Consider the following 12,718-nt stretch of genomic DNA (forward strand, 5'->3'; position numbering starts at 1 on the left):
TGACTACCCAAGCAAAAAGGCAGAAATTTCTCAGATGAGACAAACTAATGTGCTATCGTAGCAAGAGAGAGAAGCAGACACTTCAACAGCAGAAACAGAGGATTGCTTAAGTTAAAGTCCCCAGATACACCAAGAGAAAGAAAACAGCCCGTGAGTGTATGTAGAAATACAGTGTATATATCTATTATGCTGTAACAGAATAATATTTAGGTTGTAAGAGTAACTGGGGGCTATTACTGAGAACAGAATCCCATCCAGACAGTACTGACACAAATATTCCCTAAAGACGGCGTGGGAGAAAGACACAGCCTTTGCCTGATGAACTGAGAATGACTTACAAAGACAAGAACAAATCTTCCCTAAAGAAAGTGAAAAAACAAACCCTAACTTAAAGCGAACTGTAAGCTTTCTCTCACACTAGGAAAGGATGAGGGGTTTTTCTTGTCATTATTTTACCAGTACAATCCTTGGATTGGAGCAGTTCTTCTCCCTGCTCGGTCAGTGTAAGTGATTGAGGGCCATTGGCTGAAGCAGTGGTGCCCTCCCAGGGCGGCGCATGCACAGAACTGCTGTGCCGGCCCTGGGGCTGCATGCATTCTCCAAAGGAGGAGAAGCCCTCCAGTCACTCTTTCTGCAAGAAGGGGGGCCTCTTTCTCAGCTGCAGCCGTGAGCGACTCGGGATGTGCAGCACCAACAACCACCAGTGCGTGTGGGTTCGGTGCGAGACAAACCAGACACAGGGATGGCAGAGCCAGCAGGCGCTGGCCTCCGCACCCTGTGTCACCCAGGGCACAGTGTACCCTGATCCTTGAGTTAGCCAGCAGCAGGGTGTGTCCTCAGACCTCCCCAAACCAGGGGAAAGCCATTTCTAATGACAGCAGTGATTAGCGGGGATATGACTTTGCCAGTGGCTAGGGTGTATTTTTCCTCACAGGATATTAAAAAGAGTAACAGTCAGCATGCTGCACCCTTTGCTTCCGAAGCAAATGTGGGACGTTTCTAGGGAGTTACAAGAAAATCAGACTCCCAGTTGTCTGCCTTCAGCCTGTGCAAACCAAGAGGTGAATGAAGAGTTTGGGCTGGGGATCTAGTGCTGGGCAGGACCCTGTCTCCACAAGCAAGCCTGCAAGGCCAAGCACTGGGAGGCTAGCCTTGATTTGCCCCATACGGGGAAATTCCTCTGTGCATCACCTCTGGATGAGCAGGAGATGACTCTTCTCTCCCTGCTTCTGCCAAAGCTGCCAGTGGGTGCAACACTCTTCCCCAAAAGCATGTGGAGAGCTGTAACACCTGAAATGGGAACACCTGCAGTGTACGTGCCCTAGCTACTGAGGAAAGGGCAGTCAATAACTAACTCATGTAAGCACAAGTTAACTATTGGGAGACAGCAAATGTTAGTTCAGACAGCAGATGTTAATCACAAAACCTAAGAAGCCGAATTCACCCTAATCTTGTCAAGATAGAAGGGACAAGGATCATCTCAGAGACCGCTGAATCATTTCTCAAAGGACTACGCATGCCCAGGGAGAAAGGTGAAAAGTGCACCGTGAGGAAGACTACTGGTCTTCATCAGAAAGACCCCCGAGGAAGAAGAGGAGCCTTCCTCAGTGCGACCGCCAGGACACACAGCGCATGCATGGCCCATATGCTAATGATATTAATGACTTCTGAAAAATAATTTGTATAACCACACCTGTCCCAAAGAATGTGGTGAATATTCATAATTTAGCCCTTAATACTGTGTTGTAGGGAGCACCGGTGTGCGTGTTTGGAGGAGCAATCCCCACACACCCGGCGCGCCAAATAAAGCAAATACCCGCTTCTCTGACTCTGTCTCTGAAGTGTCTCCTGGCCCGGTTTTGGTGCGATTCACTACTCTCTCTCAGGGCCTGTACTTACTGCAGTCCCTTGGAACAACCCGGGTAAGGCTCACTCGGGCTCTTCTGCCCAGGGTTTCTTCTCAGAACATCCCCTGCTGGACCTGGGGCGTGAGAGTGGTTTGCATAGGGCAGTGTCTCTCTCTTCCTCCCCCAGGCCTTTGAAACACACCCTAATCCTCTGCCTGCCTGCATCGAGTCCCTCCCTGCTGTGAGTGCAAGGTGCACTTTGCCTCACGTTGTGCAGAGAGGCTGGGATCATCCCTGATGGGGTGGGATTGGCCAGTGTGGCCTTGCTTTGCAGCCTGCCTTCCTTTACCAGCCCTCTGAAAGGGAAGGACACCCACTGCATCCCCTACTTTTCTGCCACTTAATCCCTAGGAAAAATGCAGGACAGTGGGGCAACTCAGCATTGTAGCTTCAGAATAAGCACCTTGCTGATTTCACAGAGCTCACAAACAAGGAGTGCTTTAAATCTAAAGACCAAAGGGTTTGCTGCTAAACCAACCAGGCTGCCAGTGCAGAGCACTGAAGGAAAACAAACGGTGCAGTCTCCGTGTGTTATTAGAAAGGTAATCCACTGTCTGAAGGATCAGAGGAGGAAACTTCAGGCCAGAAGAGCAGCTCACATGAAACTTGCATTTCGGGAGTCAGAGGGCCCAGCACTGAAATGAGGAGAGAAGTCTCCAGGGATTTCACAGAGCTGAACAGAAAACAAATACACAAACCCAGCCGGCCAAACAGAATTTGCTCAACCCCTCACACGTGCCAGCGACCAGGGGAACAACTGCACAGTAACTCAGGCGCGGAGAGCAGGCGCCTAAAGCCTGTCTCTAACACGTGATCCCGGCTAACATCGCTGGAGAACGGGACTAACTTAAGGTGGAATTAGTTGGGATTTTTCCAAACTCTCCGTGGAGGGGGCCTGCTCTCAGTGGCATTTGCTACCTGCACCAACTCTGCTCCCACAGTCAACTCCTGACTTCAGTATGGCTCCTGTATGTGCATAGGATGGCCAGGGAGTTAGCTGGAGGTGAGAGCCTGGGCGGGATTTTCCCTACAGCGCTTTCAGTCAGCATTTTGCCCTCTTTTATGCACCCCAGTCACAGGGCTGCAATCCGAGCTTGTGACTTTTTAGTTCAAACGCAGCTCAGCTTTGCTGAAATGCCACGGGAATGTTCTGAAATGGGTGTGTGGGATATCTGGGGCAAAGGATGGCATCAGGAGTCAGGATGCTGTTCCGGTAACAGCTCTAATAAAGTTCCAGCAGCCTCCTGCAGGGCAGCGTGTTTCCCACCACAACCCAGCCATAAATTCCTGCACTGTGTTGTGAGATGCCCTGCGCAGCCCTTCCAAAAGTGACCTGCAGACAGGTACCTCGCAGGCTGGCCACGGCTCAGCCAGCAAGCAGCACACCGCGCTTATACAGCAGCTCTCACTGCGGGTTTGCAGGCAGGACTGGGAAGCTGCATGTCATTAGCGTCACTTCAGGCATGGGGGAAACCGAGGCACAGAGGCCCGAGGACGCTGCTAAAGCCCATGCAAAGGTTCAAGCCGATCCAGTGACACAGCCCCACAAAGCACTGCAGCCGCTCCACCTTCACCTCCCTGCCCTGCAAAGACCCTCGGGGCAGTCATGCTCAGTGCTTTCCGGCGGCACAGGGAAGGGGAATACCAGGCGCTGGGCACTCTCTGGGATAGCAGCCTCCTCTCCCGTCCTGGCGGCTGCACACAGCCCTGCCCGGCCTCTTCCTCCCATAACAAAGCATTTCTCTTTTCCCTCCGGAGCCTTTTGCAACTGGAATGGAACCAGCAAGATCGTGCTACTTTGCAAAAGCCGCAGCCTGAATTCTCACATCTACTTAAGAGCCCCACACCACCACCCTTAACCTTTTAGGCACTTTTCAAATGCTGACGTGGGCTGTACCAAACCCTTGGCTTTCATTTAACTGCAAGCAGCGAGGATTTGTAGCCAGGGTCTCCCGCCAATCCAGGCTCCTTGCAGGCACGAGGCTGGCCTGGGCGAGAACATACACCCCTATCCACAGAGGCAACCACTTTGCAGCAGTAACGCGAGGGCTCCCAACCCTGATTTTAGACAGAGATCGCCGAACAAAAAGCAGCCACCTCGCTCCTAGCACAGAGCCACACCGGCTCCCAGGATCGGAGCCAACAGACGCTGCATAGCAGCTCGGAGAGCTTACAGTGAGGATTTCTAGGATCACGCAAAGCAAACAACGGCTAGTTCTTAAAACCATACACAAGCTGCCCGCAAAGAACAGTATCAGTAGAGATCTCCCGCTGCCCCCTGTAAGTGGCCGGGAAGCTCCGGCCCCCACAGCTGCGATTGATCAGTCCCGTTCTTCGCCCGCCCCTCCAATCATGTGATGGTCCTGCCCCAGCGAGTTGGGCTGCTGGAGCTCAGCGCTGCGTCACTCCGTGCTGTGCAGAAGGGGCTCGGGGGTGTCCTGCCTGCTGGGGCCGGTGTCTGCAGCATGGAGAAAGTGAGTGCCGCCTGCGAGCCGGGGTGGTGTGCCAAGCAGGACTGGGACTAAGGCTGGGCTGCCTGTAGGGTTTGGGCCTGGTGCCAGAGATAGGAGGAGAAAAGGATTAGCTGGGAGGAAATGCAAGGCAGATTGATGGCTGTGGGAGGAATAGTTAGTGTTGACCAGCCGTATTTCTTTTCCTCTTCTTTAGTGTGTTATCTAAGTGGGGAAGCTGAGGAATGTTTATATTCTCAAGTACTCTGAAGGTTTGGGTCCATTTGCAACTCTACAGTAGTTTCAAGACCCGTTATACTTTTTCTCCCTTAAGCTGTGTATTTTTCTTCTGGAAAAATGCCTTTTGGGTACAGGAGTGGGTTAACTCGTAACGCAACAGGAGAGGAAGGCAGGCGGGCAGTGTATTCTAACCCACCTCTGCCCCCGCAGCTTTCCTTTCCTCGAAGGACGGCCCCGGGCGCAGAGGCTGCATTCCAGAGCCAGAGTTAGTGCCGTGGGGATGAGCAGTTTAGTGACTCGAGTAACCCTGACCTCGGCAGTCTGTGTATGGGTAGAGCAGGGAGCAGGCACGAGGGCAAAGACAGCATGGGGGGGCTGGGGGGCAGTGCCCAAGCAAACTAATTTGGAACTGGCCTCCCTACCTGACCCGGCACACAGTTAAGTAGAGCTCAGTTACACTGCTCCTGTAGCAGCTGGTGAATCACCTCCTGCACTGGGCTTGTGTGGCCAGGTTTTGGTAGCAGAGGGGGCTACAAGGGTTGCTTCTGTGCTGTGAGAAGCTGCCAGAAGCTTCCCCCAGGTCCAAGGCCAGCAGGCTCCAGGATGGACACAGTGCTGGCCAAGGCTGAGCCCATCAGCGATAGCAGGAATGCCTCTGTGATAACACCCTGCGGTGAAGGCCATGGTGAGGCAGCATGATCCCTCTGCAGCCCATGGATGTCAACAGGGATGCAGAAGTCCACTTGTAGCCCGTGGAGGACCCTGTGCTGGAGCAGGAGGATGCCTGAAGAAGGCTGTGAGCCTTTGGAAAGGGATCCACGTTGGAGCAGCTAGCGAAGGGCTGTAGCTCACGTGGAGGACTCGAGGGGAGGACTGCCTCCTGCAGGAGGGACCCCACACTGAGCAGGGCAAGACTCCTCTCCCTCAGCAGTGGCGGAAACACCCTGTGATGAACTGACCGTAACCCCCATTCCCTGTCTCCTTGTGCCACTGAGGGGGAGGAGGAAGAGCCTGGGAAGGAGGGAGGGAGTGGGGGGAAGGCATTTTTAAAGCTTATTTTACTTCTCATTATCCTGCTCTGATTTAAATTGGTAATAAATTCAGTTGATTTCCCCAAGTTGATTTTGTTTTGCCTGTGACAGTAATCAGTGAGTGGCATCTCCCTGTCTTTGTTTCAACTCATGAGCCTTTTGTTACATTTTCTCTCCCCCATCCAGTTGTGACAGAGTTGCTTTGGTGGGTACCTGATATCCAGCCAGGGCCAACCCCCCACACTTCCTTGTCACCTTATGCTGCTTAGGGCAGTGGGAGACCCCAGTGCTCGCTGGGACAGGCAGCTGGCCTGACTCAACCCTTCCTCCAGCACAGAGCTGCTTTGTGCCCTGGCCCAAGCAGGACTGGAAGCCTTGCCTTGGGATAGACTAACTCCTGTGGTTTGGCCCTGCAGGGAGTGGTTGTTACTCAGCTGGACGTTGAGCCTGGTGAGTGCATCAAGGTCAAAGGGAAGATCCAGTCTGATGCCAAAGGGTGAGTGAGGTGGCGAACGGATTGATGTGGCACTGGGGGAAGCCAGAGCTCCTGCTGTGTTCAGCTTGTTAGCACTGGCAGCTGGAGCTGCTGCGCAGGCACCCCCTTTGCACTGGCTCTGTTTCCCCAGGTTTGCTGTGAATGTCGGGAAGAACAGCAACACCCTCATGCTGCATTTCAACCCTCGCTTTGACTGTCACGGAGATGTCAACACCCTTGTGTGTAATTCTAAGGAGGATGGCATGTGGGGGGAGGAGGACAGGAAGGCTGACTTTCCCTTCCAGCATGGTGACAAGATTGAGGTGAGGCCCCAGGGGTGTGTTCAAAGCCCTGGCACTGAGGGGCCAAGGGCACAGCTTTTTTATGCTGCCCTGTGCCTCTGTGGTGCAGAAGGAGCAGGCATGGAAAGGGGAATGAGCCACAGGGGAAGAGTCTGGCAGCTAAAGCCAAGTCAGTGCCCAGCAGCTCGGATGTGTTGAGTGCCCCGCTCTGGCCTTCTGTTGGAAGCCGAGCACCTTGGAGCAGTAACAGCACTGAGGTGAGACTGACACTAGGTCTGTCTCATCCCGCAGCTGCAGAAGCTTCCTTCCTTCTCATGCCTCTGCTGGGCAGGGAAGAGACTGAGCTGCTGAGCACGGCCGTGGCGGCAGCAGCAACCACCTCGCCTGTCCTGCACCCAGATTGGGGGTGGTGGGGAGTGAGCAAAGCCTGGGAGCTGTGATGTGTCAGCCTTCATTCCTTCCTTCCTTCTCTTTGCTCTCTACAGATGTGCATCTCCTTCGATGAAACCGAGGCAACAGTGAAGCTGCCCGAGGCAGAATTCAAGTTCCCGAATCGGCTGGGCATGGACAAAATTGAATACCTGGCTGTGGAGGGTGACTTCAAAGTCAAAGCCATTAAGTTCAGCTAACAGCTATAGCTTGGTTTGTTTTGTTTTCTGCCCCCTGTGTAGTGAAATAAACCCAAACTTGCAATGGCTGCTTCCTCTGCTGTTTCCTGCTCTAATCTGCTTGCTTCTGTGTGTGCTGTGGGGGTGGGCAAGGAGGGGATGCGTATCCAGCCATTTTCCTCCTTACACTGCAGCCTTGCAGCTGGTACTGACTTAGACATGAGCCAGGCAGAGCATGAGTGACTGAGTGAAGCTGCCTTAGCAGTAGTTGCTCCATTCACCCTGCTGGCTATGGTGAGTGGTCCCTGTCTGGTTTCTCAAGTGTAGGACTAGTCTGAGCCAGGAACAAGTGGATGTTGGGTGTTCATTGTGCCATCTCTGACCACGAAATGCTGCACCCTGCTGGGGATGGGGGACTGACACGGAACACAGGGCATGGCTTGTGCTCTTGCCAAAGCTTTGCTCTCCCAGAACGTGCTCAGCAGTTGCGTGCATTGCAGGCTGGCACTGGCGTACCTGAGGAGCAGGGAAGAGCAGGCAGGCTGGGCTACCTGCCCTTGCTGGGGAAAAGACGTGAAGGGAAAGGTGAAGCCTGACAGAAAGCTTAGGAGTGAGGACTTAGAGAATCCAGGCTGTCCCTGCTGCTCATGGCTTGGGGTGTTGACATTGCCAGAGACAGAGGATGAGGTACCATGAAGTCAGGGGCTGAGCAACACGTCAGGTCTGGGTGACAAACCCTGTGGCTGCCTGTGGGGCAGTGTCTGGAGTGCTTCCCTGCTAAAGGGCAGTATCCAACAAAGTTACCAGGGGCATTTAATCCTGAGTGCACTGAACACAACTAAGTGCACTTGGGCAGACAAAGAAGGAAAAAAGCCTAGTGAAGAGTCTCTTCTGCTTACAACCTCTCTGCTCATGCAATGCCTTGGAGTATGTCTGCTACTGTTCTTTCCCCACAGCCTGCTGGTCATGCTGACCCAAGACAGGGCTGGAGCAGGGACTGCTGTGGCATTTGAGGACCTGATGGAAAGTAAGGAAGTCCTGCATGCTGTGAGGAACTGAGAGCCTGGACAGGTTGGCTCTGTGGCTGTGTGACTCCGCTGCCTGGTGCGGCTCAGTCAGTAACAGCCTGGGCAGGTGAGGCCTTCTCAGCCAAATGCTGCTCCGCTGCTGGAATGTGATCCCTGTTGGCTAATCCAGGCATGACTGCTCCTTAGCAGCTGGGCCAGCTGCGTGGGTAGGGCAATACCACTCTGTGGAGTATTTCAGCCATCCCAAGCTTTTTATGGAGAGGCCAACAGGCTGCCTACATGTCAGCAACACTGTCCCACTCTGTACTGCAGCAGCTGCTCGGAGCTGGGCAGCCTCAGGGGAGACAGCCGGAGCCTGGCTGTGCTGCAGGACAGGGGCACGGATAATGGAGGGTTTCATTCCTGTCCTGCATCTACTGCATCATTTATGGGATGGGAGGCTAAGTGTTTAGAGGTTCGGGTGTGTGTATTAGGGAAAGGATGAGACAAATCTGGCTGGTGCTTTACCTTGTCAAGTAAGCCTTGGGATTTTTGTGTTTTGCAGGGTATTTGGGGTGGGGAGTTGGGGAAAGGAGAACACTTCTTGTCTTGTTTTCCCTCTCTGTCACATTACCTGGCTGAAGGTAAGTGCATTCAGGTGTGTGACACTGAAAAAGTACAAGGCCCTGATGTAGCAGGGACACAGGGGAGCTTACCGCTCTGTGTGTGTGTGTCTGTTCCAGGCTGCCCTGGTCAGGTGAGGTCTGTGTGTCTCAGAATTGACAAGAATAAAGCTAATCCCACTTGTTTTTGCCCTTAAGCTGGCAGTCCTGATTGCCAGGTAGGTTAGCCACAAGTGTTCCTGACTGCAGTGCTCAGGGTACAAACAGCACCTTCCCGGGGGCTACCCCCCCCTCCTGGACTTTCCACAAGAATGAATTAGCTTTATCCTGCTTTTTAGCACTGGCAGTTACTACTCAGGAGACCATAAAGCAGGAGAAAGGGTAGGAAGGAAGCATCCCTTTGCCAGCATTTCCTGCTGCTTGAGTCTTTTCTCCCATGTCCAAGAGCTATAAATAATCCTGTTCCTCTAAGTGACACCAGTAAATGCAGAGTGCCCTGGCTGGCTCCTGGAGTGGTGACAAGGCTTTGTCTCCTGCTGGAGCCATCGGGAAAGCCAGAACTCGTGGCCTGCTACAGAGGAGAGGGTCACAGTGAATGGCAAAGTGATGCTTGTCCCTGCCAAGTGCGCTCTCCTGAACCACACAGGGAACTCATGTCAAGATTGCTGGGAGAAGGCTGAGCCCTTCTTGCTGTGGGGAGGAGCAGAAAGCACCACAACATGGCCAAAGGGTGCAGGTTTTCTTTCTTCTTTGAATTTAAATGCCATGCAGTGGGCAGTCACCATTTCATTTCTTTACAGCATCATGGTGAGGAAAAATGGGACCTCAAAACCCCCTACAAAACAGCTGTGAGGCTGTGGTATAACATGGACACTTAATTGGGTGTGAGGAGAAATTTCTTCAGTGGAACAGGCTGCCCAGGGAAAGCAGTGGAGTCACCATGCCTGCAGGTATTTAGGAAAGGTGGAGATGTGGCATTGGGGGCACAGTGGTGGCTTCAGTGGTGTTAAGTTAACAGCTGCATTTGACCTGAAGGGTTTTTTCTAACCTAAATGATTTTATCAACACAGATTAAGTGATGTGTGCTTTCACCTCACACCTTGGAAGATGGGGACAAATAACCAATTGTAAAAAAATGATGAGCTTGGAAACAATAGATTGGACAGGAATTAAGATCTCATGCAGGACTTAGAAGAGCAGTGAGGGCTAAGACAGACCAGCAGCTTTGTCTTCTCAGAAAATAACCTCTCCCTGAGCAGTTCACATTAACTTCACTCGACAGAAATAGGCCATCCAAGTGACACTGGCTACACGAGGCTGCGTGTGACACTGATTGTCACAGCCTCAAAAGACAGTCAGAGGACACTGTGCAGCCAGGAACTGTGTGCTAGGGAAGCTGAGGGGCAGCCCAGGTTCTGGTGAGGCCAGCAGGGTCGCTTCCCATGGAATTTACAAGCACAATGTTGCCTGACAATTTCTTCCAAACAATACACATGTGAAACTAATCAACAACCTGAGTACAAAACGACGAGGTTAACACTTCGAGAGGTGACTGCCGTGTTCCTCCCTCTCGTCCTCAGCTGCCACTCCCTCAGCCCCATGACCAACATTTGCACACCAAAGGGAACTTTACCGCTCACTTCAGAAAGTCAGCCTCGCACCTCGTGCTGAGTTACCTCGTAACTGTTCTGGGGCAGCACGGAGGAAACCATAACCTCACCATTCCCCTTTCCCAGGGTGTGATGGGGGTCTGGGCACATGACTGGATGCTGCTGGGGTGGGATATCCTTGGGGTCGGATGAGTACAGACCCTGTACCTGTCCTGTGCAGGCTGTGGGCAGGAGCTGAGGGATGAGGGCAAGTCCTGCCGTGCTGAAAGCCCCATGGTGTGGGCACCCTCCCAGGCCAGCATGCTCCCTCCTTTTGGAAACCACACACCTGACACTCCTGCTTTCCAACAAACTGGGATGTTTTCCCCCCTTAAACCCCCAAACCAGCTCCATGCTGCCAATCTGCCCCATGAAGAGAAAAAAAACCCGCATAGAAATGTAGCTTTCCTCACCTTTTCTCAGCAGCCTTCAGGCTGAGGTGCACATCCTCCTGCACTGCCTCAGGTGTGCACTCCTGTCCGACTGCCCCAGCGCAGCTGTCCCTCGTTAGCCCTGATTGTCACACAGGTGTTTGCCATAAAAACACAGCAGGAGCGGTGGGCAGGGAGCCCTGCTGTGGTTTTTGGGGGTATTTGGAGGTGTTGGTGAGGGCTGGGTGTCCAGAGCCCCTCACCAACAGGGCTCCCCTCAGCTGCCCCCTAAGATGGTGGCAGGGGGGCCCTTTGTGAGGTAAAATGGTTCCCGCCAAATTTATGGCAGGAAGAACCGCAAGAAACTTCTGTGCAGGGCCCCCTTTATCTCCCAAAACCTCCTGCCATGGCTTCTCATATTCCAATTTCATCCTTTCTAAGCTGCCCAGAGTCTTGTTTATTTTCTTGTGTGTGTGTGCTTTTTTTTCTTTTGTTAATCACAGTTTTATTTTACCTCAGTAAAAGCACAAGCACCTCATGAGCAGTTTCCCCAGTGTTCCATCACACTTTCACCAGCTCTTACCTTCCCCAGCTGAATTATGTCCTTGTTTATTTTTCTTTTGCATTTCAGTTCTGTAAGTTCATTTAGTGCTAAAATGAACAAGAATTTTAAAAGCATTGCTGGATTTTTTCATGTGAAGTCCCCCTGCTTCTCAGTGTAGCCCTAGCAGAAGTCCATGGCCGCAGGCTGCAAACCACAGAGGAAAAAGCTGCCTGGCTCACATGTACCCTGTTTCCTAAATGGTGTAGGGGAAAACTAGCCTTTTTTCCTAATCCCAAAGCAGGCAGAGCCAGACTGACACCCCTCTTAAGCTTGTCTGAGGGTGCTCAGCCTGGCTGGCTCCATCCCCCTGACATCTTGAAACAGGCAAGAAGCAAGCAGATTTTTGCAATGATTTTTGGCGCTCATGCACACGTAGCTGCACAAAGGCTGGCCACAGACACACATCCAGTTGTACAACACAAAGGCTGATTGTTCAGTAACACATGGATAGAAAACCCCAGTAACACACCAGAGCTGCACAACACTTGGTTCGTGTGCAAAGGCACGAGCAGCACTCCTGTGGGAACACAGCCAAGCCATAACACTGTGCCATGGTCGGGACACATCCCCTCTGGAGAGGTATAAAGGGATAAACAGCTCTTATGTAAACACTGGCTTGGAGGATGGTTGAATGAGGCACGGAGAAACCTGTGATGGGGTCTCTAGGTGTGCCTCAGTTTGCTCACACTGATTTAAAGCAGGGGCTCTCTGATGAAAAGCTCGCTCTGTTCCCTGTTTTGCAAAGGACAGGATTTATGTGGAGTGAGTATGGAATGCTATCCAGTTTGCTTTACTTGCTTCTCTTAATTACCAGCCTAAACAATCATGACAGCAGCCGAGTTGTAAAGGTGATAGACAAACTGACACATAAACTCTTGTGGTGCTCTAGGTTTGACCGATTTTATAGGTAACCTTCATAAAAGATCTTGTGTGCAAACTTACAACCGACAGACCCTGGTATGTAAACACTCTTTACTAGATTGAGTCTTGAGGAAAGCATCTGATGTGAATTCCTTGTGCCTGTCAATCGCCCAAGGGCTCTGATAAAAAAAGGCCAGTTTAAAGTTGGATGACTAGATTTTCCTGGCGCTTGTATCACATGCGTGTCGCTAAAAGCACATGAGGCCTTACTGAGAGCTGGCCTGCTTTGACTGGAAATAATAATTTAAGGGATGCTGACGCAGGAAAAAGGCTATTCCTAACTCACAAATGTAACGTAGTGGAATTGTTTTTGTACAAGGAGATTTTACTTGGAACTGGCACCATGTGTCAGAAGTGTAACTGCTTTGTCCTTACCAGGGCTTTCCTCAAGCTACCAGAGGGAGATTCGTGCTTTCCCACGGTGCCTGTAGCCAGCTGAAGGTGGCTGTCACATGGTCCTTCAACAGTCCATGACTTACCTGGAGGCAGCTCTGGAGAAGGTGCTTGACCCAGGTACCACAACTGACTTG

At 52.1% G+C, this 12,718-nt stretch overlaps 1 protein-coding gene across 1 annotated transcript; it reads left to right on the forward strand.

Annotated features, from left to right (window-relative positions):
* The first annotated feature begins 4,243 nt into the window (after positions 1–4,243).
* On the forward strand, positions 4,244–7,102 carry LOC125326491 (16 kDa beta-galactoside-binding lectin). The gene is made up of 4 exons (XM_048304808.1): positions 4,244–4,381; positions 6,045–6,124; positions 6,255–6,426; positions 6,891–7,102. The coding sequence occupies exons 1-4, from the start codon at positions 4,265–4,267 to the stop codon at positions 7,032–7,034; spliced, it is 513 nt and encodes a 170-aa protein (XP_048160765.1). The 5' UTR covers positions 4,244–4,264; the 3' UTR covers positions 7,035–7,102.
* Positions 7,103–12,718: the final 5,616 nt, after the last annotated feature.

Source organism: Corvus hawaiiensis, chromosome 5 (assembly GCF_020740725.1).
Source record: "Corvus hawaiiensis isolate bCorHaw1 chromosome 5, bCorHaw1.pri.cur, whole genome shotgun sequence".
Classification (NCBI taxonomy): domain Eukaryota; kingdom Metazoa; phylum Chordata; class Aves; order Passeriformes; family Corvidae; genus Corvus; species Corvus hawaiiensis.

Coding starts and splice junctions, on each gene's coding strand:
- LOC125326491 (XM_048304808.1), top strand. CDS start 4,265: ATGGTCCTGCCCCAGCGAGTTGGGCTGCTGGAGCTCAGCGCTGCGTCA. Junction 4,382..6,044: donor GTGTCTGCAGCATGGAGAAA/GTGAGTGCCGCC, acceptor TTGGCCCTGCAG/GGAGTGGTTGTTACTCAGCT. Junction 6,125..6,254: donor ATCCAGTCTGATGCCAAAGG/GTGAGTGAGGTG, acceptor CTGTTTCCCCAG/GTTTGCTGTGAATGTCGGGA.